Source organism: Anarrhichthys ocellatus, unplaced genomic scaffold (assembly GCF_004355925.1).
Source record: "Anarrhichthys ocellatus isolate YVR2014 unplaced genomic scaffold, GSC_Weel_1.0 scaffold208, whole genome shotgun sequence".
Taxonomy (NCBI): Eukaryota; Metazoa; Chordata; class Actinopteri; order Perciformes; family Anarhichadidae; genus Anarrhichthys; species Anarrhichthys ocellatus.
In genome coordinates this window covers 34,830-58,815 of record NW_022280238.1, presented here as the reverse complement: position 1 = coordinate 58,815, position 23,986 = coordinate 34,830, and the positions used below count along the sequence as shown (strand labels likewise).

The window sequence follows — 23,986 nt, the reverse complement described above, 5'->3', positions numbered from 1 at the left end:
GTATTTTATTTAAAGTCATAGTATAGTATTTTATTTAAAGTCATAGTTTGGTATGTTTTATGTTATTAAATGTCATAAAAAGTTGAATCATTGATCTGAATGTTGAGGAATCTTCTTCATCCCAAATGTAAATAGTTGATCAGCTGATGTCGTTAACTGATCTCAACATGTTGAAGTTTCTTCAGTCGTGACCTCAGAATGAACGGAAGATAATTTCATGACCACTGAAGAAGACCATGTGTGTGCCTGAAAGCTCTACAAGCAGAATAGTGGCCAAATCCCAATGTCCCTCCTAAACCCTCTGACCCTGAACCCTCAAACCCTGAACCCTCAAGGACTCACTGACATCACCTGGTGAGTGTGAGAGACTGTGAGGGCTTGAGATGGTGGAAATAGGAATGGGACAGCACTTTGCTGCAACACATCACGTTACCATGACAACTACAATAAATATGTATAACTGTATTTATTTTATACTTTGTACTCCCTGATATTAAAGTCTTCAGGCTCTTTCCTCACTAGATGAGGTAACTTCATATCATCTCTTTACTCGTTTATGTCAAAACAGCTTCAATGACAAAATCTAATATTTGATGAATAAATAAATAAATATCTTCTGATTTCATGTTTATTTTTTGTTCCATCTTTAACCCTTAATATTTCTGTGTAAATTTATTATGACAGGCTGAACACACGTGATCCATCCTCTTTGTTTACCTTTTTTTTTTACGTCTCCATGCGTCCACTGGTTACCCCGTGTTTTACGTCACATTGCAATGATTTGTGGGTAATTCCCTTAGGCTAAATCAGCATACCATGCTGACTTACGGAAAGGGTTCATAAAGGGCTCAACATGTCTGCTAGAACCTCAAACACTCGATGATGTGACAGTGGGACAGCCCTAAAACCTCACGGACTTCGCATGTTCTATTCATGTTTGGTTATTATAAATAAAGTTTGTTGAACAATAAACCAACAGTGACTCTTCAGATACTTTTATTGAGTTTCTGTTCCATAATTACAAAGATTCTTTAACTGGTGAAACAAAGCAGTAGTGTCCCCCCCCCCCCCCCCCCCAGAGGGCGGGGGGTGCAACAGGAAAGATCATCACTGACACAAAATCAAAGATTATTTTTCTCCTAAAACAACAATATTGATGATGTGCAATTTAACAAAAGTTTAAAAATGAATTCATACAGTGTTTTTTCATCAGAGTGAGACCTCCGTCACCGTTAGCTCGGCGGCTAACGTCCTGCTAAAGCTTATCAACAACTTATTTAATAGAGAAGAAGAGGAGGCGATTGGTCCCTCAGAGCCAATCAGACTAAGGGTCACACACAGCAGCCATCAGCAGGGTTAAAACCAGGGGGCGGGGCTTCCCAGCAGGTCAAATCCAACAAAAATAAAAGCAGCTGGAAGCTCAGACTCACCCCGCCACAATAAAATCTAAACTCAGTCTGCAGACTGATTGGTTCATAAAACCCCTCCTCCCTCACGTACAGGGGGCGGGGTCACGCGGAGGCGGAGCCTCAGGGATCCATCTCCAAACCGTCCAATGTGAGCTGGCTGCGGTGGGGGGAGTTAGGACTGGGAGGGCTGCTGGGGTTAGAGCTGTTAGAGGGGGTCGAGTGTTTGGTGGAGTCCGAGTCCGGCTGGAGGGAGAGAGAGAGAGAGACAGGTAAAGAGAGAGAGAGGTAGAGAGAGGTAGAGAGAGAGACAGACAGAGAGAGAGAGACAAGTAGAGAGAGAGAGATAGAGAGAGACAAGTAGAGAGGGAGAGAGAGACAGACAGAGAGGGAGAGAGAGACAAGTAGAGAGAGAGAGAGAGCGGTGGAGAGAAGTAGCGAGAGAGAGAGACAGGTAGAGAAAGAGAGAGAGACAGGTGGAGAGAAGTAGAGAGAGAGAGACAGGTAGAGAGAGAGAGAGAGAGAGACAGGTAGAGAGAGAGAGAGAGAGAGAGACAGGTAGAGAGAGAGAGACCGGTGGAGAGAAGTAGAGAGAGAGAGACAGGTAGAGAGAGAGACAGAGAGAGGTGGAGAGAAGTAGAGAGAGAGAGAGACGGGTAGAGAGAGAGAGAGACGGGTAGAGAGAGAGAGAGACGGGTAGAGAGAGAGAGAGAGACGGGTAGAGAGAGAGAGGTGGAGAGAAGTAGAGAGAGACAGGTAGAGAGAGAGAGAGACAGGTAGAGAGAGAGAGAGACAGGTAGAGAGAGAGAGAGAGACAGGTAGAGAGAGAGAGAGAGAGAGAGAGAGAGCGGTGGAGAAAAGTAGAGAGAGAGACAGGTAGCAAGAGAGAGACGGGTAGAGAGAGAGAGAGACGGGTAGAGAGAGAGCGAGAGAGACGGGTAGAGAGAGAGAGATAAATACAGGTCAAAAGAGACAGGTGGAGAGAAAGACATGTAAAGTGTGTTAAACTTTGTCCTTCTATTTTGTAGTTCTGATATCTAACTCAGTGTTGATGGTAAATGTAGTCCATTCTGACCCACAGAAGAACTACAGGTTGGTATTTAATCTGGATCAGAACCACCTGACATCCCATAATATGAGACTGGAGGATGTTCTGGATGAGGAGTCAGCAGAATACTCATTCACAGAGTGTGTATGTGTGTGTCTGTGTGTGCGTGTGTTTGTGTGTGTCTGTCTGTGTGTGTTTGCGTGTATGTATGTCTGTGTGTGTTTATGTCTGTGTTGATGTGTACATGTGTTTTTGTGTGTTTATGTCTGTGTGTGTGTGTTTTTGTGTGTGTGTGTGTGTCTGTGTGTGTGTTACCTCCAGGTCCTGGTCCAGTTCAGAGATGCTTCGAGATGAAGCTCCTCCAAAATCTGAACCAATAAACACAGATTAAATGACATCACATCTCAGCGATTGTCTCGCACGTCAATATAATATATTATTATCTATACATTATATAATATTATATATATATAATATATAATATTGACGTGCACAAAATACCTGAAAGTTCTGTACAGTCCTGTACAGTTGTGTGTATTTACAGTTGTGTGTGTGTGTACCTGAGGCTGTGCGTGTGATGTGCGTCTTGCTCCTCTGTTGCCGGGAGATACTGGACAGTGGGCGGGGCTTATCTTTAACTGGGTCATCCTGAGAGGAATGCATCACACTCTACACACACACACACACACACACACACACACACACACACACACACACAAATATAAAACAAGAGTTACAGATATAACTAGGGTTCTATGAATCCTGGATGACTGATAGAGCCCGGCCCCAAGGAACCAGAGCCCGGCCCCAAGGAACTCTCAAGTTGTTCAGATGAACTACTAAGGGCTTCTGCAGCAAGGACTCATGGAAGATGTAGTTTCTGGCGTCAGGACATTATAGACTACAGTTCACCACACTGTTACTGATTCAGGACCAGGTGAGTGAAGTCGTGAGCAAAGACAAGAAGCGGCGTGAGAGGACAGGAAGTGGAGTAAAAGGACAGGAAGTGGAATGAAAGGACAGAAAGCGGTGAGAAAAGACAGGATGTTAGAGCCATATTTTTAGTTCAGTGTTCTTTGTTGCCACTGATAAAAATAAAATAATAATATAATCCTGCGGGCTTAATCATATTCTTCTGGGTGAAAGTACAAAAGTTTGCCGCGCTTCTCCTCACACAGCGTTTGCCAACACCTGCGCAAAAAATACATCAAAACGTGCGGCCTGATCGAGAATCGTGTGCTATCGATTTTCTAGAGATTCGCCCAGCGGTTTTCCCGAAAATCTGAGCAAAATTTCTCCATTGACTTGAATGGGGTTCCGGCGTGAAGAGAACTAAAAAACACTTAACTTTGGGCCCATGTTGACTAGCCGTACATTAACGTAGAAACATGATTCAAAGTTTAAAACGTAGACAAAACGCTGCACTTTATTGAGCCAAATGGACACTTTGATAGCTAGCACAGTTTTCATGAAGTCACAGATTAAGTTTCAGGAAAATTTTGGGTCTGTTTCAGATTTCATAATGGGTGTGTATTGCACGGCTCGTTAAGAGCTAGAGTGAGAGCATAACCGTCAGAGTGGAGCGGAGCAGGAAAATCTTCTGTGATTTTTCCGAACAAATTGCTCCAGCTCCCAGTTTTTAATGTTTATACACCATTTTTGGCCCAAAAGCTTGGAAATCTGCTGTCGCACACAACTGTCTATGGAATCCAACAGATTTACACATTTGGCTCAAAGAGCCGCAGAGCGACATGAACTCCAACCAACTGCTCCATTAGACTCCATGTTAAATCTCACCACTCATTTCTCAAAGAAAGCAGACAGTACCAGTTTTGTCTATTGCTCTGGAGCTCACATTATTAACACCACAAACATAAAAAACACATCAGCGCGTTCGACACGGTATCCGTATTTTGGCACTCAGACTCCTGCTTTTTGTTAAAAGGAGTTAGGGGTTTTGTTCAAAATCACTGATTACTGCAACGTTTCTTAATCAGTCTGTGCGTCCTCACCATGGCAACCAGTTACACACACACACACACACACACACACACACACACACCTTGGAGATGTTCAGTCAAAGGCATTGTTAGACCTCCTGTCCGTCTGTCTGTCTCTCAAACATTATGATTATGTCTCCTCTCCTCTCTCGCACACCAAGTCCCACCCTTTCAAAATAAAAGCCCCATGGATTAACTTTATCTTTACATGAAGCTCAGAATGAGGTTCATGTAAAGAAATGTTAAGTTCAAGTTTTTCCATCACAAATACAGAATGTAATTTCCAAAAGCTTCTCAAACAAAGATGAATATGTTCAGTACAGAACAGGATGTTCAGTCCAAGAGTATAAATCTAAAATGCAGAAAAGAGAGAAGCGATATCTCAATCGAACCTCAACGACACTACCGGTAACACTGGCGTGTGTATATATTGTGACGTCTTCGGGCAGTAGAAGCCACAATGTCAACATTTATTGCGGAATTCTTTTGTTTTGATTACAAATCATAATTTCTAATTTTGCTAATATATTTGTATGATCTAAACACATTCCTTTGATTTATGAATGGAAGTTAAATTCGTATTCTGAATAATAATTTTTCTTTGGGAAGTTTTGTTATTAATGAGGATCAGCTGGGATAAGAGGAAGAGGTGGGACTGAGTCTCGGGTTGTCTTTCCTCGGTGTAGAACGGGGCATCGGCAGTCTTTGACCTTACTTTAGACCGATTATATGTTGCTGTTAATAAGTTTGTTGAAAATGAAAATAAATCAATCAAATAACAGCAATGGAATCAGCGTCTGCAGATTCATCATTTGGACGAGTCGAGAAACGGAGTATAGAAGAACAAAGAACAGGCCGCCACACGGGAGACCACTGTAGACCAGGCAGGAGACAAGTGGTGAAGTGAAGGAAAGGAGAGGAGAGGTAGAGCAGGGGTGAGGGAGACAGAGAGAAGCTGGCCTACCATTCCCAGAGAGGAGGTTGAGGGAGAGGAGGAGGAGGAGGAGGAAGGCTGCAGGAGGCTCTGCTGGGAGGAAGAAGAAGAGGCGTCTTTCTGCAAGAAGGCGCCGGCCGACGCCGACGTCATGTGATAGACATGCTCAAAGTTGGAGGGGGGAGAGATGAGGGAGTGACGGAAGGAGGAGGGGGATGGAGAGGGGGAGAGGACATCACCAACCTGAAGATCAGGGGGGAGGAGGAAGGTGAGACAGGGGGAGGAGAGAAGAGAGGAGTCAGTGTGATGGACAGAGCTGTCAGAGGGGAGAGGAGGTGAGGGAGAACATGCCGGCAGGAGGAGACGGTGGAGCAGGGAGGAGGAGTTACCAGAGGGAGGTCCATGAGGACCTGCATGCCGTCTCCTGGTCCCATGTGGGCCACGTGGTTAAAGTTTGTGGGATTAGAAATCATCTTTGATCTGAGCTCCGGATCCCTGAGCATCTCCCTAAAACAACACACACAATAACACACATTAATACACATTTATTACACACAATAATTAATACACATGAATGAAAGAGTCACCTCCTCTGCTGAAGCCGCTCCTCCTCTGGAACCTTAAACAGGAACTTCCTCTTGCTGCGAGTTCGAACCATTAACTTCCTGCTCTGGTCCGAGGTCTCCGGGATGGTAAGATCTCCCTCTGAGGACAGACAGGTAGAGATGGGTGAGCTTCAGGACCCTGAAGTAGTGAGACAGGTCCAGGTGAGTCCTTACCTGACGAGGAGTTGCTGAAGTAGATCAGACGAGGAGGTTCTGAGCTCAGCAGGTTTAAGGTTCCTTCAACATTCAGAGGGCGGATCTGAGGACAGAGACTGTGATGTCATTGACTGCTGCTACACTGCGATTGGCCGGTTCCCAGCAGTGCCGAGCTGTGATTGGTTACCTTGCGGAGGGAGATGGTCTGGACCCACTCTGCAGTGTGAATATCGAAGACGTCGAGTCCGTATTCACTGTAGACCGTCAGGTGGGAGGAGTTGGAGCCTGGAGAGACAGACAGGTGTTGATGAATACCTAGAACCTGGTTCCACATCTGGTGACGGTCTATGAACTGGTGTAAGTAACGTACTGCATGCCAGCGGCGTGGCGGGCCACATCAGCTCCTGGGTTCTGGACCGGCGGCCCTGTCCGTCCACATAGATGCCGAGCTGGCTGAAGCAGAGCAGCGACTCGGTGGATCCAACCTCCAGGGCGTGCAGGGCGTCCAGCGGCTGCTGGGCCAGGAAGGCCAGCGACGGGTCGGCCGGGCTCACCAAGCTGATGGGGGACGACTCCCCCTGCAGGGCCAGCAGAGCGAAGCCCGAAGGATAACCGACGCACAGCCGCTCCCTCACCATGCCCAACCACTGCACCGTGCCCGGAGCCTGCAACTCCCACAGCTTCTTATGGTGGGGCTTCGCCCGGGTGATCTCGTAGCACAGAACCTGGAGGATCAGAACCACAACGTTAGAACAGGAGCAGAACCATAGCTAGGTGGTTTTCACCGTCCTGGTCCCGTCCTCCAGAATCCTGACCTGACGTTTGACGGCAGCCAGCAGGCAGGCGGGGCCTCCGGGTCGGAGCACCCCAGTGGTCAGAGCCTGGCAGCCTTTGGTCTCCGTCAGCTTGATGTCGAAGGCTCCCTCGGCTCCCTCCAGCACCCCCCAGTGGTGGAGGTGAACGTGACGATTCCGACCACAGAGCAGAGCGACGATCTTCTCCTTCGGGATCAGATCGATCTGATAAACCTTCTTACTGTCTGCTGCTCGCACGATCACTGGAGGGAGAGTGAGAGAGAGAGACAGACAGCGAGAGGTGAGACATGAATCGATTATCAACAGTCCAAATGTCCGTCTGTCCACCTGTCTCACCGTCTCTGGTGACCTCCACCACAAACAGTCCGTCTTCGGTTCCCAGAGCGATCCTCTCCCGGTCTGTAGGGACAGGAAACATGGATTCATCAGTACTAGTACTCAGTACACAGTGTGCCAGTAGTAGTATCAGTTGTAGGAGTAGTCGCTGACCGAGCACAGCAGCAGACAGCGTGGTCTTGATGAGGGGCAGCGAGGCGTCGTAGGCCTCATGCAGGACGTGGACCTGTTGGTTCTTCAGGAGGTTCTTGGTCAGGATGCTCTGCAGACCCTCCAGGATCCGGACCCACTTCCTCTTTTCCACCTCACTCTCCGCCAGCACCAGCAGAGACAGTGCCGACAGCTGAGAGATCAGCTGTGACGACGTCACCTGATCGTGGCAAAAACAAAGGATAGGGGTCACATGGAGGTCAGAGGTCAAACAGCGAGAGGTCACAGGAGATCTACCTACCCTGAAGATGCAGGGGATGTCCTTCCTGGTGGCGTGGATCACATCAGACGCCAAGACGGAGCTGACGGAAAACTCCTCGTCTCTGGAACACACGAGAACAAGTTAAAGGATTATCTGGGCAACTGTGGCTAAGTGGGTAGCAGGGCCGTCCTTCAATCAGAGGATCGGTGGTTCGATCCCCGGCTCTGGCTCGCATGTCGATGTGTCCTTGAGCAAGACACTTAACCCCAAAATTGATCCCATTGCTCCCTACGGTGTAGAAATGTGATTGAATCTGAATTGTAAGTCCCTTTGGATAAAAGCATCTGCTAACTGACTGTAATGTAATGTAATCTTATCTTAATATCAATAAACCAGAATGATCAAATCTAACCCTAAACCTTCTGTAGACTACAGAGTGCTGACAGTCACCTGAGATCCAGCACCAGACTGGCCCCCACCCCCGGCTGGGTGGACTTCCCCTCTGGGACATCGTAGAGGAACAGTTTACAGTCGGAGACCAAAGCGAAGGCTCGCTGCCAGCCCTTCTTCACGCCGCTGGGCTTTGGGATCTGAAAGAAAGACGGCAGCAGTTACCCTGACGTAGCCTTTGTAGGCGGTGCCCATACCTCATGACCTCATCCCTTACCTTGACGTAGCCTTTGTAGGCAGTGCCCATACCTCATGACCTCATCCCTTACCTTGACGTAGCCTTTGTAGGCAGTGCCCATACCTCATGACCTCATCTCTTACCCTGACGTAGCCTTTGTAGGCAGTGCCCATACCTCATGACCTCATCTCTTACCCTGACGTAGCCTTTGTAGGCAGTGCAAATACCTCATGACCTCATCTCTTACCCTGATGTAGTCTTTGTAGGCGGTGCCGATGCCTCATGACCTCATCACTTACCCTGACGTAGCCTTTATAGGCGGTGCCGATGCCTCTCTGGACGTCGATGCCCTGCGGCCTCTTGGCGTGCTCTGCTGGGATTGGACAGACCAGGGGGGCGTGGTCTTTACAGGAAACATGGCAGATGAAGGAGCACACTGAGGAGAGACAGACAGAGTCAGGACCTTTGTGTTGACTAGTCTGGAACAAATAACTATATCTTATCAGCCTTTCAGGACCCGTTGCCGTCTAACCAGGAAACAAACAGTCTGACAACATTACATTACAGTCATTTAGCAGACAATTCAGATTCTATCACACCGTAGGCACAGCTACGTGAGCAATTTTTGGGGTTAAGTGTCTTGCTCAAGGACACATCGACATGCGACTAGCGGAGCCGGAGATCGAACAGCCGATCCTCTGATTGAAGGACGGCCCTGCTCTCCACTTAGCCACGGTCGCCCAACATTTCAGTTGGATCTGGTCTACCTGCTAGGAGGAGTACATCGGTGTATAAAGCATGTAGTTTCCTGTTGCCAGTAGCTGGCGCTATGAATATGGGTCAATGTTGGAGTGGAGATGTCTTCAGGACATGACTCTGATCCATGTTACGGCAACATGGTTCTAAGAAGACTGAAAAGCTTCACAGTTTAGCATCACAAAGGTCTTAAGACTGTGCTGACCAAAGTCGATCCGGTGAAATCTGTAGCAGGAGTTAATTAAAGTGCCTGGAAATGGCCCAAAACATCACATTCAATTCAAAATGGCCGACTTCCTGTTGGGTTTTATGTTTTACCTCCAGAGGCTTTTTTGGGCATCTCCACATGTTATGTCGACCAAATTTCATACATCTAGGTGCAACACCCATGATTAAAACCCATAAAACATAAATCTTCACTACTTCTGTTACAAAGTGTTTTACGCTTTTGAGCTCCTTTAGCCGCTCAAACATGAGATTCACTAGAAGAAGAATTATGAACAGAGATTCCAATGGTAACATTAGCGGGAACCAGGGGCGTCGTTAGGCCTATTTTAGCTTGGTTTCTAGGTTTTATTTTGGCTTCTGGTTTGTATGTTTTCTCCCCCTTCAAATTACAATCCAATAGCCTATCATCATACTTAACGATATAAACCCCGGGCACTAGGACCTTGGGGACGCTGCTGCGCTGGCTTTCTCACTCTGCCAAGTAACGTCTCTCGTCAACGACAGCCAGGATTATAGCCAAGGAGTTTAGCTCAAAGTAAATGATGCCGGAGTGAAATTGTAAGTACAGGTAGTTACAGAATGAATCTGTAGTTGTTAACGATTGTTACCTGCTTAAATTTAGGTTTACTTGAGGCAAATTAAAGGGAATATTGTAGTGGGCTATGTTAACACTAAGCTAGCCAGCTAGCTAGCTATTTTGTTAGAAGCTGTCTCCAGTGAGCAAGAGTGTGAACGAGCGAATTCTAAATACAATAAATAACTATCGACATCTCTCTATTCTTTGCATTAATATATCTCTCTAGTATTTCGAAACAATAATATCAGTCCCTATAGAACGTTGTTGTTTATAATCAGTTAATGCTAGTGAACACTAAATGTCATAGTGTCCCTCATAACGCTATTGTACCGCTACATCATCCAATTCATTGACCAGATATAAGAAGATTCCTTCCATTTCAGCCCATCATACAATATTTATCATTCGATAATTAAGATGTGTTTTTTTATTTTTGTTATTCATGTTTTTTTTCCATTGAATGGTATATTAGACACTGAACTAGTTCATCTTTATCTCAGTGATAGTGTCCAAATGAGCATAAAATATCACTGGTATGTAAAAACTACACGGACAACAATATAGATGTAAATGTTAATGTAAGAAGGTGTTGTGTACCTTCACAGGCGTATCCCTGTCTGAGGAGTCCCACCATCAGTGAGGTGCAGTGTGTGCACTGAGTCGGACTGGAGAAGGTCTTGATGCTCAGCTGGTGAGCTTTGGGCTGTGAACACACCACACAAACATGATCAATATGACCTACAGGTGACATCTCACCTGGGGAAACAGTAGCGTACCTTTAGTGTGGTCAGTGCTGAGCTCTGGTAGGTGGGGGAGGGGCTCGCTGGGACTGACGCAGCTTTAACTTCCTGTTGAAACAAACGGGACAAGACTCAGGTAAGGACAGGTAAAGGATCAGTCACGATTCTCTGAGTCCACAATTCAACTTCACCATTCGATTTCCAATTGAAACTTGTTTTTCTGGCCTGTCATTTACATTTTGAAATACCTGTATAACAGAAGCTACGAGGTACCAGATTTTTGTTGAAGAGAAAAAATACTTGTGAGAAAAGACCATCCTGCTTTGATTCATAATTATTACATACGTGGAGGATCCGTGTTTGTGACTGACCTCGTGTTCGGAGGTGGTGGAGGGTGAAGGGGGTGTGGTCTCTGACTTCAGGGGGGTGGAGTCTATGTCTGCGGTCTGCAACGTCAAAAACAGGAAACATTGAACATCACTGTTGACACACTTCAACATGTATGAAAACCTCTCAGTCCAACTGTGTTTCTACTGATGACTGAGTTTATTAAGTAAACACTGAGTTCTCCTGAAATTACAGCTCAGTATTAAATCATTGTGAAGGAAAGGTTATAGTTCATTGCAAACATTATTTATACATCACATTTATATCCGGCTCAGTGAAACATGGACGTACAGACAACTATCACTGGATTACTGTGATACTGATTAGACGTTTATTGTGGATGGACCTCAGTGATAATATGAATATGTTTCATGTTTCACTGATTCATGAACTAGAGAAAGAGGGAGAGTTTTTACTCCGATTCCCTTCCTGCAGTAGCTCTGTGGCGCCCCCCTGTGGAGGCTTCTGTCTGTTACAGACCAGAGCCACAGGATGCTTATTTATTCATTGAAATAAATAGATGTGACCTGGTAGTTTCACTGAAGAAGACCATGGGATTTGGTCAAAAGATCTACAAGTAGCAAACAAGCTAATATTTCACCAGATAGCAGTAAAATGTAGCTACAATCTTCAGTGATGGGATCCTTTAGTGTCTGCTGATTGGCTGAACAACCCGCTGATGTTCCTGAGAGCCAATCAAGTGAAAGGTGGCTAAACAGGTGTGAGGTCATTGGGGTTAAAGGAGTCTAGCTACTATTAGCACAAAGCTAGCAGCAACAACTGAGGTTAGATCTGACAGCTAGCTGCCCCGGAGGATTGTGGGTAAGGGTATCGGTATGCAGGGGATTGTGGGTAACATGGCAGATGAACTTACGTCTTCCCAGAGAGCGAGCAGCGAGGAGGAGGAGCAAACTGACGCCTCCATGTTGCAGAGAGAAACAAACAGCTTCAGAGACTACACCTGAGTGACATCATCATCATCATGTGACATCATCATCATCACGTGACATCACGTGACCTGCTGCTTGGTGAGTTCCGGGGTTAAATACCAGGTACTCTTCATATGTTCCCGTTATAAGCGTTGTAATATTGTTACTAGGGGGAGGAATATTCAGAGAAAAATATCTCTGAATTTACTAAATTAATGTCGTAACTTTACAGGAAAAAAACTTGAATATTCTCTGAGATTAAACTCACAAAATAATTCAGAAAATAGTTGTAAAAATAGTTTTTTTTCCACTCACTTTGATCAACCTCATCACAACACTGGTAACTGTAATTCTAACAGTATTTACTTTTGTTCATAACATGAAAGAGAAAGTGTTTATGTATCTCTGATTATTACCCCCCCGCCCATCAGGATGTGATTCACAGGTAGTAAAGTCAACAACAACAACAAGAGATGTTTCACATCCTGTTTGTCTTGTGACACCTTTAAACTAATTATCCTAGCAACAGCTGGTCCCAGGTTTAATCATCACGTGACCCCTTTTGGAGGCCCTGGGCCTCAGGTTGAGAACCACTGTATTAAGAGGTCACAAGGAAAAGAGGCTTGAGACAACCGAGCAGACAGACGGGTGAGACAGACAGGTGACTCACTCTGAAGCTGAGGTCAGGAGCCAAAGGAGACGTGTTGAAATATTCAAATATGGAGTCCTGGAAGTCTGGAAGCTTCAGACCTGCAAAGAACCAGATTAGAGGCAAACACCTGAATGAGGTCATTTGGTTAGTTTTACCTGAGGGACCACGTACAGGACCATGAACTGAACCCTGAGGGACTCCAGGTGGTCTCACCTTTGTCAGAGCGGGAGCGGCTGTCCTCCATGTCTTTCTTCAGACTCTCCACCTGCTCCCCCATCTCCCGACTCCTCTCCTCCGACTCCTTCAGCTTACTGCAGACAGACAGACGGACAGACAGGTGAGGAGACAGGCAGGTGAGGAAGGAGAAGCTGTTGTTCTCTGTGTGACCTCTGACCTCTCCAGGTTGATGTTGGCAGCTTTGACTTTGCGCAGCTCCTCCTGAACCAGCTGCTTGGCTCTGATCTCTGCATCCAGAGCCGACTGGAGCTCCAGACGAGCCGACATGTCCAACTTCTGACTGCGACGCACCTTCCACAGGGGGTCCTACGAGAGGGGGGGGGGGGGGGGACAGTCAGTGGTACTGATGGAGAACATCTACAGAGCCCAGCAGATTTTTATTTGGATTTTATGTAATAGACCAACACTAAAAAGACAAAGATGGTAAAGTGAAATGAAAAAACAACAACACAGTGCTACTCCTGACCCAGGGACCCCCTGACCCAGGGACCCGTGAGACAGCAAGCTGAAAACTTTTGTGAAAGAATTCCAGGCTCTCCGGGTTTGAAAGGTGCGTGAGATTTGTGGTGTTGCTACTGGTTCCAGAACTGGTTCTGTATGTATGTGTGTGTGTGTTACCAGAGGTCTTGTTCCTAGACTGGAGCTGCGCAGTGTTTCCAGCTCCTCCGTCATCTTGGTAGCCAGAGCCTGAAGGTAGCCTCGAGCATCCTTCTCATCGCTCACCCTGAACACACAGACACATGTTAGTAACACAGAGCACCTCCTCCTGGTCCACCAGACACACATGTTAGTAACACCGAGCACCTCCTCCTGGTCGGACTCACCACTGGATGATCTCTGCAATCTGAGCCTCCCAGTGAGCCACGCTCTCTTTCTTAGACGACAGGTCCTGCAGGTCGTCCTCCAGCTGACGGTTCTGAGCCGTCAGTTGATCCACAAATGAACACAGCTAAGAGAAAAGTAGTGTTACTAACTGATCATGTGCAGTCACTATATTTGATATATTTAATTAATGGACTACTTTAAGTCAGGACTACCGTACGTCAAGACTACGGCCTTTCAAGACGACTGCACTTCAGGACTACTGTACTTCAAGACTTCGGGAACTGTACTTCAGTACTTGATGACTACAATACTTGACTTCAATACATCAGTACTTCAGTACTTGAGGACTACAATACTTGACTTCAATACGTCAGAACTTGAGGACTACAATACTTCACCTTGTCAGTTTCAGCCGTAAGTTTGCGGTTTTCTTCTGTCAGAAGGTTTTTCTCTCGTTCAGATTTCTCCTTCAGAGCTGAAACAGCTTCATCCATCTCTGCTTGTCTGCAGGAACAAAACAAAACCTGTGTCAGGACTCACCTGACCCTCATGCTGACCTGGTTCAGGACCCCCCTTGCTGACCTGGTTCAAGACTCACCTGCCTCCCTTGCTGACTTGGTTCAGGACTCACCTGACCCTCTTGCTGATCTGGTTTAGGACTCACCTGACCCTCTTGCTGACCTGGTTCAGGACTCACCTGCCCCTCTTTCTGACCTGGTTCAGGACTCACCTGCCCCTCTTTCTGACCTAGTTTAGGACTGAACTGTGTCTCAAGACTCACTTGCCTCTTTTCCTGACCTGGTTCAGGACTCACATGCAACTCTTTCTGACCTGGTTCAGGACTCACCTGCCCCTCTTGCTGACCTGGTTCAGGACTCACCTGTCCCTCTTGGCCTTGTCCAGCTTGTCTCGTAGCTGCAGCAGCTCCTTGTTGGCGGCGAGCTGCGCCCCCTCGGACTCGTGCAGGTCTTTACGGAGGTTTTTGATCTCGGAGGAGTGGGAGGAGTCTCTCCTCAGCAGCTCCTCCTCGTAGAACAGGATCTTCGTATCGAGATCTGCCTTCAGACGGGACAGCTCCTGCTGAAACTCCGCCCCCCCGGCTACTGCCCCTCGACCCTGCTGAGACTGAGACCAGATCCAGGACCACAATCACTCACTTCTGTTAATTTAGTAAGAACCAGTTTGAGTTTTAGAGTGTCACCATTCATTAATTGATTGATTGATTGATTGATTGATTGATTGTGTGAGGGTCAAAGAGGGTCCTCACAAGTGCAGAAGTACAAACATGCTTGTGTGTGTGTGAGACCTCTGACCTTCAGCTTCTGCAGCTCTGTCTCCAGCTGTTTGGAGTAAACCTCACTGTGCTCCCTCAGCTTCCTCTCCTTCTGCGCCTCCGCCTTCGCATCGTCCAGCTGAGCCTCCAGCTGACAAACACATACAATGCTTTTATTGTAAAGGAGAGGAAGTGACTGATGGTGAGAAGTCCCCCGGGGGTCATGGGGCTTAAATCTTTCTCTCACCTCCTTGCGGTTCTTCTCTGTCTTGCGGATCTCCTGTCTCATGGCGTCCATCTTCTGCAGGAGGGCGTCCATCTCCTCCTCTTTGTCCCTGAGCTGACGGGACAGACGCTGTTTGGAGGACCGCAGGTCGGCCATCCTCTCCGACAGGTCTGAGAACTCCTGCAGGGCCAACTTCCTCTGAGAGTGAGCCTCCTTCAGCTCCTTCGTCTGACTCCTCAGACGCTCCAGAGAATCCGCCAGCTGCTGCTCACAGGAGGAGACCAGGTGTGGTTCAGGACACAGCTGATACTGGACTAGTCACATTCAGGTGGGGGGGTCATGTTCAAAACCAGAGACCACTTCCAGGAATGAGCTCGACCAAATCACCATATAATATATATACAATGTAGTTTGTTGAACCTGATCCTAATGGACCTGAGGATACTTAGACCTGATCCTAATAGACTTGAGGATACTTAGACCTGATCCTAATAGACTTGAGGATACTTAGACCTGATCCTAATAGACTTGAGGATACTTGACCCTGATCCTAATAGACCTGATGGTACTTAGACCTGATCCTAATAGACTTGAGGATACTTGACCCTGATCCTAATAGACCTGAGGATACTTAGACCTGATCCTAATAGACTTGAGGATATTTGGACCGGATCCTAATGGACCTGAGAATATTTGGACCAGATCCTAATGGACCTGAGGATACTTAGATCTGATCCTAATGGACCCGAGAGTACTTACACTTGATCCTAAAGGGCCTGAGGATACTTGGACCTGATCCTAAAGGGCCTGAGGATATTTGGACCTGATCCTAAAGGGCCTGAGGATACTTAGACCTGATCTTAGCTGAGCCACTTATATGTACTTGGGTAGACCAGAGAACAGTATCAGTGATGAGAACTACCTTGTGGACTTCTTCTTTCTCCTGTCTCAGGGTCTTCACCTGCCTCTCCAGGGTCTTCAGTTTGGAGGCGGAGCTCTCGTAGTCCTGTCTGAGTGTGACCGCCTCCTCCAGCTGGTGCTCCAGCCTATCAGAGTCTACCACAGAAGAGGGGCGGGGCTTACTCACCTGATGGATATTGATGCTGAACATGACCAAAGATTGAATCTGAAGTCATTAATACTGCTGCTACTAGTACTGCTGCTCCTAATACTACCACCACCACTCTGACCTGCCAGCTTCTTCTTCAGCCGTTCAATCTCCTCGTTGAGCTTCTTGATCTCTTTGTCTCGGGTCAGAGTTCCTCCTCGAGTTGGAGCCTGGAGGGCCTGAGTGGACTCTGCAGATACAGAGGTCCGAGGTCAGGAGTACTACATCCAATAAATACTTCAGTCCTGCACACTTTAAACACACATCTGTCTCACCCTGCAGTTTGCGGTTCAGCTCCTGTTTCTCCTGCTCCAGTCGGCGGATCCTCCTCTCAAAGGCCTCGACCTCCTGACCACCTCCTCCTCCTCCTCCCACCTCCTCCTGACGGAGGCCAAGTCCCGTCTGGCTGACGGAGCTGCGGTCAGCAAAGCAGCTGTCGGTGGTGTAAGTGAAGCCGACGAAGGGGAGGTGCTGACCAGTGAAACCAGTGTGAGACATGGGAGGGGTGATGTCCTGCAGGAGAAACACTGTTAGACTGGACCACCTTTATATTCTGGAGTGTGCATGAGAACGTTGACAGGTCTTTACCGGTCTTTAAGGGTCTTTAATGTGGACCGGACCACAATGACTAGAGGAAGGACCTTAAAGACTAGGGACTGGACCTGAACGACTAGAGGCAAGGTCTGAAAGACTAGAGGCAGGACCTGAGAGACTAGAGGCAGGATCTTAAAGACTAGAGACCTTAAAGACTAGAGGCAGGACCTTAAAGACTAGAGACCTTAAAGACTACAGGCAGGACCTGAGAGACTAGAGGCAGGGCCTTAAAGGACAAGAGACAGGACCTGAATGACTAGCGACCTGAATGACTAGACTCTGATGGGTTAATAAGCAGAACACCTGTACAACGTGACTACTTTTCGTCCTCACCGGGTTCTTGAGGACGTCGTCGTCCACGTCGAAGTTGGAGGTGTCGGTGGGCGAGGACACGTCGGGGATGTACGGGGCCTCGGCCGACCGGATGTTGTCCCAATCGATCCCGCTGAAGAATGGGTGGCTCTTGAAGTCGGAGATCCCGTTGGCGCCGAGTCGGTGTTCCCTGGAGCACAGCAGGCTCTGGATCAGGTCCTTGGCGTCCTCGGACACGTCGGCCACGTGAGACGGGAACTGGAAACGCTCCTGGAGACAAAGAGGGAAGTAAAGAGGACAGAAATGGAGACTAGTCCACTGAGACCAGTCCAGATTTAGAAGACAGGAAGTAGGACGAGAGCCAAGAGACAGACGACCTGGAAACGGCTCAGATTCAGTATTCTGGCTCATTGTTGGTCAGAGAAATCCTGAAAGAACTTCATCAGACCAAAGTCTCACAGCTTTTCTTATTTTGACTTAATTTAGAGTTAGTTTGACGTGAATCCACAGACTGAACTCTGACCTCGTGGTTCATGATCTTGCCGTAGGTTTCCACGAGAGACTCGGCGTAGAACGGCGTTTCCCCGTAGAGCATCTCGTACATGCAGACTCCCAGAGACCACCAGTCACACTCCGGTCCGTAGCGGCCCATCCCGTCCTCCATCGCCTGCAGGATCTCTGGGGAGATGTAGTCTGGGGTCCCCACGGCCACAGAAGACTGCACCTGCACCGCAACCAGGGACACAGAGTCCTTAAGTCTGTCCCTGGAGGACTAAAGTCAACGTAATAACGAGAGTGTTGGTGTGTTACCGTGCCGTCCTCCATCATCCGGAGACAAGACCCGAAGTCAGCGAGGCGGATGTGACCGTTAACATCCAGCAGGACGTTGTCTGGTTTAATGTCTCTGTGACATTAAGTGACCATTAAAACAGATTAAATAACCATTAAAACACCTTCAGCCTCCACATTCCCCCAGTGATCCCAGTAGAACCAGTACCTGTGGATGTAGTGCTGCTGGTGGATGGAGTGGACGGCGAGTACCATCTCAGCCACATAGAACTTGGACATGTCCTCTGGAAGACGATCTTCAAACTTACTGAGCAGAGTCAGCAGGTCCCCGCCCACGTAGTAATCCATCACCAGGTACTACCAGGAGACAACAGATCAATACCAACCAATAACAACTCAGTGATCATTTATACTCAGTTATAGAGCGACTGTGGCCAAGTGGAGAGCAGGGCCGTCCTTCAATCAGAGGATCGGCGGTTTGATCCCCGGCTCCGCTAGTCACAGGTCGATGTTTCTTGAGCAAGACACTTAACCCCAAAATTGCTCCCGTAGCTGTGCCTACGGTGTAGAATGTAGGGCTGCAACTAACGATTATTTTAATAATCGATTAATCGGATATTAATGGGCCAAAAAAGGCGAGTGAATAAAAACGTGTCTTTGGTCTTGCAAACTATACCAACCCTGCTTTACTACTGTTATTAACGAGCTAACACTAACTTGTCAAGCTGGATAATGAGCAAACACCAGCACCAGAAGAGCTACTGGAGGGACGTTACGTTCCTCACTTCAAAACGGAACAAAAGTAGGATTCTGTAGTGACTTACCCTGCTGTTGAACATCCTTCCTCCTCATCAAGGACTCCAACATGTTTACGTTTTAGGTGCTGAATCATCACCGTGGTGCTCCCGTGCCATGCCATGTCGCTTTTGCATATCTTGCAATTAACACACTTTTTCGATTTATTTAGTGTGAAATGCTCCCACACCTTGGATGACTTCACCCCAGCGCGATAGCCTATCAGCGTTGAGATGTTTCTCCTGTCGTCACTGACTGCCGTTGTTGAATCAGGAAATAAATACTGTAGCCGTCTTTGTTTACCCAGAGCTCTACGATACCTCATATCAATAGAGACCGGACCAAACTATGTGTATACATGTGTGTGTGTAAACCATATGGTACAAACAATGAATAGACGCTGCCGTATTTATGTCTACATGACGTTATTCTGAGTGTTGGTGGAGCTGCTACAATGTTAGCATAGCATAGCACCGATCCATCCGAGCTCCATTGAGAAGACAAGTAGCCTACAAATCGGCATCATCACGTAGTTATTTCGGAGTCCCTTTTTGTCGGTTTCTTGCCGTTAAATCACAGCCAAATCAGTTTATTTAGTGTTCATACAGCTGTAGTAAACAGCGACGTGTGGCTTGATAGACAGTGAATACACTTCGATAAAATCAACAGAGCTCCTCTGGACAATGTTATGAACCAGACATGACGGCGTTTAGTTTCCCGGGATATCTGGGAGTTTTTTATACTCAAACATCTCCGCGACTTATTGAGTGGTGTAATAATCGCGCGACACAACGAATCGATAATGAAATCCGTTGCCAACTCTTTTAATAATCGAAGTTTATCGATTCGTTGTTGCAGCCCTAGTAGAATGTGATAGATACTGAATTGTAAGTCACTTTGGATAAAAGCGACTGCTAAATGACTAATGTAATAATCACCAATCAATCAATCACAGAGCGTACCCCTAACCTAGTAGTAGTACCAGTAGTACCAGCAGCAGTAGTACCGGTAGTACCAGCAGCAGTAGTACCGGTAGTACCTGCAGCAGTAGCACCGGTAGTACCAGCACCAGTAGTACCGGTAGTACCAGCAGCAGTAGCACCAGTACTGACCAGGTAGTTGTCGTCCTGGAAGGCGTAGTGCAGCGTTGTGATCCACTGACTGTCTCCTTTCACTAGAACGTCCCGTTCTTCTCTGAAACACGCCGTCTGAACACAGAACATGTTTACATGTTAAATACAACACGCTAACATCCAGAAAACTATCACATGTTAACATCATGACATCATCCACGTTAGGTCGAACACGCCTGGACCAGAACTGGACTGAAGATGGAACCAAGCTCTAAACTCACCTGCATATGTAGAATAGAACGCGGGGGAACGTCTGCCATGCGCGGGGGAACGTCTGCCATGCGCGGGGGACCAGATGCCGGGAACGGGGGAACGTCCGTCATGCGCGGGGGAACGGATGCAATGTGCGGGGGAACGGATGCAATGCGCGGGGGAACGTCCGTCATGCGCGGGGGGGGGGGGGGGGGGGGGGGGGGGACGGCCGTCATGTGTGGGGGGGACATCCGTCATGCGCGGGGGACGGATGCCATGTGTGGAGAACCAATAATTGTGATCAATAACTCACCTCCGCTCTCTTTAACATCTCCCACTTATTGAGGATCTTCATGGCGTAAACTCTCTCTGTGTGCTTCATCTTCACCACAGCAACCTGAGAGAGACATTCAGGTTCAGGGAAACGTTACAGACGTTGTTTTTCTTCTCGTTGACATGAAGTCTGTTCAAACAGGTTATTAAACTCTGAGTCAGACTTTACCTCAGAGCCACGCCTGTACCACACACAGACACACACACAGCTGTCTATAGAGACCTCTCTGTGTGTGTTTATATACTGAGGCAGCAGGAGGGTGTGGCTTCGACACACCTTTACCTCTGGTATGTGGACAATGGGCGCGCACACACACACACACACAGAGTTTTTTATGAGATTATGGAATATTTTCTGAACTTTTCTTCTGGAATTGATGCATTTTCAGTCACAATATCAAACGGAGAAGGGGGAAGAGGAAAAGGAAGAGGAGGAGAAGGAGTGATGAGGAGTTAAGAAGAGGAGAAAGAGGAGAAGGAGGAAGAGGAGGAGAGATGAGGAGTTAAGAAGAGGAAAGGCTGTAAAGAAGATGGAGGGTCTTTTTCATTTCCTAATGTTGTGCCTCCTGGCTTCTGTTCTTTGCGTCTTAGTCCCTCCCACTATGAGAACAGAGGAGAGAGGAGACGAGGAGGAAACATGCCTTGAACAAACAGGAAGTCATACCTCTCCAAAAGCTCCTCGTCCAATCACCTTCAGCATCTCAAAGTCATCTCTGTGCAGCCGCATGTCCTTCACTGTGGTGGTGAACGGCCTCACTGAGGGCAGAGACCACACACTGTTATTACACTGTTAATACACTGGTATTACTCATATTAATCGTATTACACGGGTAATACACTGGTATTATTACTCATATGAATATATATTATTACACGTTATTACACTGTTATTGTTATTATATTGTCGTTATTATATTATTACACTGTTATTATACTGTTATTACACTATTATACGCATATTAATAGTATTATTACACTCATTAATAGTACTATTACAATGATATACTATTACACACAAACAGAAATGAATGAAGATGTAATGAAGCTTAATCTGTAGTTGATAAGTGTAACAGACAGAGGACAATGATGATGATGACGATCATAGAAACTAAATCTCTCACAGTGACATCATTGAGGGTCACCCGAGGGTCCTGGGACAGAGGATGTCACATGTGTACAGATTGTAAAGCCCTCTGAGGCAAATTTGTGATTTTGGGCTGTACAAAATTAATTTAATTTAATTGAATTATTGGGCCTCACCATGTGCCTATTTGAACAAAGATAAAAACTCGGGCCTGCTTGTTCAGCCAAAAGCCTGATTTGAGTTGAAGACTTCTATGCCGCGTTCTCTCCCCGTTAACGTTAACTTTGTGCCGGTTATAAGAAAGAAGAATAGTTTATCTGCTGACTAGAAGGACCACGTCGACCATTAAGAAGTCATCTCACAGTAAGAGGTTTAGGTTGGTGTCTGGGCAGACTGAGGTCATTGTGTGTTTATTACCTTGTTACTGTGTTGTTATAACGTGTTGTGTTCATGCTCTGACAGCTGAATCCTGTTATACTGTGTATTGAATACTGGTACAACCGTGGTGAGATACATCAGTCACTGCTAGTGGAGCTGGAGATTCCATCGGAACATGAAGACCCCCCCAACCCCCCGTGAAAACCACCTAAACCTCCACGAAGTCCACCCGACCCTCCTTGAAGTCCACCCGACCAGCCACGAAGTCCACCTAAACCTCCATGAAGTCCACTCGACCCTCCATGAAGACCACCTGACCATCCACGAAGTCCACCTGACCCTCCATGAAGTCCACCTGACCCTCCATGAAGTGTCCACCTATTCCTCCATGAAGACTACCTGACCCCCCATGAAGACTACCTGTCCCCCCATGAAGACTACCTGTCCCCCTCTGAGTGGACCCCTGTGTCCCCGGGGAGAACCTGGCGGCCCCTTGGTGACCGCTAAAGGGTCCCGGGACCTTGTGTGTGTTTTAACTGTTCTATAGAATAAGACTCGCCCAGGATCAGGATCAGGTTTCGGGACCTACCCCACTCCAGGAAGTCCGTGATGTGCTTCTCCCTCTTCAGTGGTGAGTGAGAGACCTCCGTGTAGAAGCAGAGCAGCAGGTCGAGCAGCGCCTCCACGCTCAGAGAACTGGCCGCCTTCTGCTCCAGCAGCAACTCCTCCAGACGCTTCAGACGGACCTGAGCCGACATCCTGGACCTGGACCCCCGGGACCGTTCTTCTCCAATGAGTAACCGACACTCAGTCCGATGAGTAACCGACACTAACCGAGCCCGACCCGCCTCTCGAGGCTCTTCGGCTCCGCTTCCGGTCGAGCTCCGCCTGCTAGCTGCAGCTAGCTCGTTAGCTCCGGGAAAACGTTCCCGACCATTTTGTTCCGTCCTTGTGTGTCGGTGAGTCGGTTGAGTCTCCCCCGGTTTAACCGTCGAGTCCTTTCGCGTTAGCGGCTCGTTGTGTCTACAGGCCCGCGTCTAGTCGTCTTTAATCCCGTAAATCTGGACTTTCCTCTCGATATATAGGTCGGATATCGGTGGGAGCGTCAACTCCCTCAGGTCGGCCGCTCCATGTCCACGGGTCGGTGTAATCAGCTCGGTACCATGACCGGGAGCTCCGGGACGGACTCGGGACGAACTACGTCACTCATTCGGTACCGTGTGCAGCAGGTCACCGAGGATCGGTTCGGTGTGTGAGCCAGGCTGCCGGTGCGGCTGGTCAGTGGGAATATGGCTGATCTCAGAGCGGATCATTCGGGAAGCTGAAGGCACCACAACACACTTCCTGTCTGGAAGTTTCACAATAAAAGACACATTTAAAGTATTAAACACTTTTATTCAAAATAAAGGGCTACAACTTTATTTTGGCTAGAATATGAAAATAATACAAAGTAAGAGCTTTTGTATAAATCTGTAGGATAAAGAAAGGAGATTATTTGCTCTTAAACTTCACATATTAAGTAAAGTTTTAAGTTTCAATATATTTTAAAGAACAAATCAACAGATACATCATAAACGATTAAATACACGTGTGATCTGCTTATATCCCTCAGGAATATATTCAGTCAGTAAATAAATTAACTGAATAACAGAAAATCATTGAGAATATATTTAAAAAACAAAAAAATAAGAAAGGAAAATATGTCAAATGTTGAACACTAAAACATCTCCGTGCTTTTACTTTGAAGGATACTATACCAGTCCCGGAAGTCAGTACCTGCTGCCCTGTGCTGACCTGACTCACCTGTCTGTTTCTCCCTGAGGAGCACAGTGGCCCCGCCTTCCTGCACCGGAAATGCTCTCCATGCATGACGTCATGACGTGATTGACAGGAGCCGGGATAGACTGGTACCCTCCCACCACACACACATAAACACAATAATGAAAACAAAAACACAGACGGGTCTGACATCATCGGTGTGACGTCACAACAAAAACAATTTTACAAAATTTAAGTTTGTGGTTTCATTGATTGAAGTTTCATTTTGAGAAAAAAACAATTATAGAGTTTAAATAAAACATGTAAAGTTTAAGTAACG

The 23,986-nt window shown here is 47.1% G+C and overlaps 2 protein-coding genes across 4 annotated transcripts in view; one reads left to right on the top strand and one right to left on the bottom strand.

Annotated features, from left to right (window-relative positions):
* Positions 1–979: 979 nt before the first annotated feature.
* On the bottom strand, positions 980–23,164 carry cdc42bpb (CDC42 binding protein kinase beta (DMPK-like)). 3 transcript variants are annotated; one of them, XM_031878875.1, is made up of 39 exons: positions 22,478–23,164; positions 21,091–21,182; positions 20,407–20,490; positions 19,881–19,976; positions 18,182–18,330; positions 17,995–18,088; positions 17,708–17,908; positions 17,206–17,454; positions 16,554–16,791; positions 16,361–16,468; positions 16,093–16,226; positions 15,192–15,434; positions 14,985–15,095; positions 14,552–14,796; positions 14,070–14,175; positions 13,671–13,795; positions 13,465–13,570; positions 13,004–13,152; positions 12,823–12,920; positions 12,628–12,707; positions 11,891–11,947; positions 11,013–11,087; positions 10,678–10,749; positions 10,499–10,604; positions 8,640–8,776; positions 8,163–8,302; positions 7,752–7,833; positions 7,454–7,670; positions 7,301–7,363; positions 6,965–7,206; positions 6,520–6,874; positions 6,337–6,434; positions 6,168–6,252; positions 5,976–6,093; positions 5,778–5,895; positions 5,419–5,631; positions 3,015–3,123; positions 2,770–2,822; positions 980–1,652 (listed from the first exon to the last, which is right to left on the bottom strand). In XM_031878875.1, exons 1-39 carry the CDS (start codon positions 22,644–22,646, stop codon positions 1,530–1,532), a joined length of 5,340 nt encoding a protein of 1,779 aa, XP_031734735.1. In that variant the 5' UTR covers positions 22,647–23,164; the 3' UTR covers positions 980–1,529. The 3 variants fall into 3 exon arrangements, with proteins under 3 accessions (XP_031734735.1, XP_031734733.1, XP_031734734.1); XM_031878873.1 differs by lacking the exon at positions 5,419–5,631 and having other exon boundaries at positions 11,903–11,947; positions 22,478–23,163; XM_031878874.1 differs by lacking the exons at positions 5,419–5,631; positions 11,891–11,947 and having other exon boundaries at positions 22,478–23,163.
* Positions 23,165–23,241: 77 nt separating this feature from the next.
* The window catches only part of LOC116400811 (photoreceptor outer segment membrane glycoprotein 2-like), an 8,736-nt gene continuing 7,991 nt past the window's right edge, over positions 23,242–23,986 (top strand). Inside the window, exons 1-2 of the mRNA XM_031878877.1 lie at positions 23,242–23,268; positions 23,636–23,795. The gene's annotated coding sequence lies outside the window, so the exon portion shown is untranslated. The remainder of the gene's footprint in view (positions 23,269–23,635; positions 23,796–23,986) is intronic.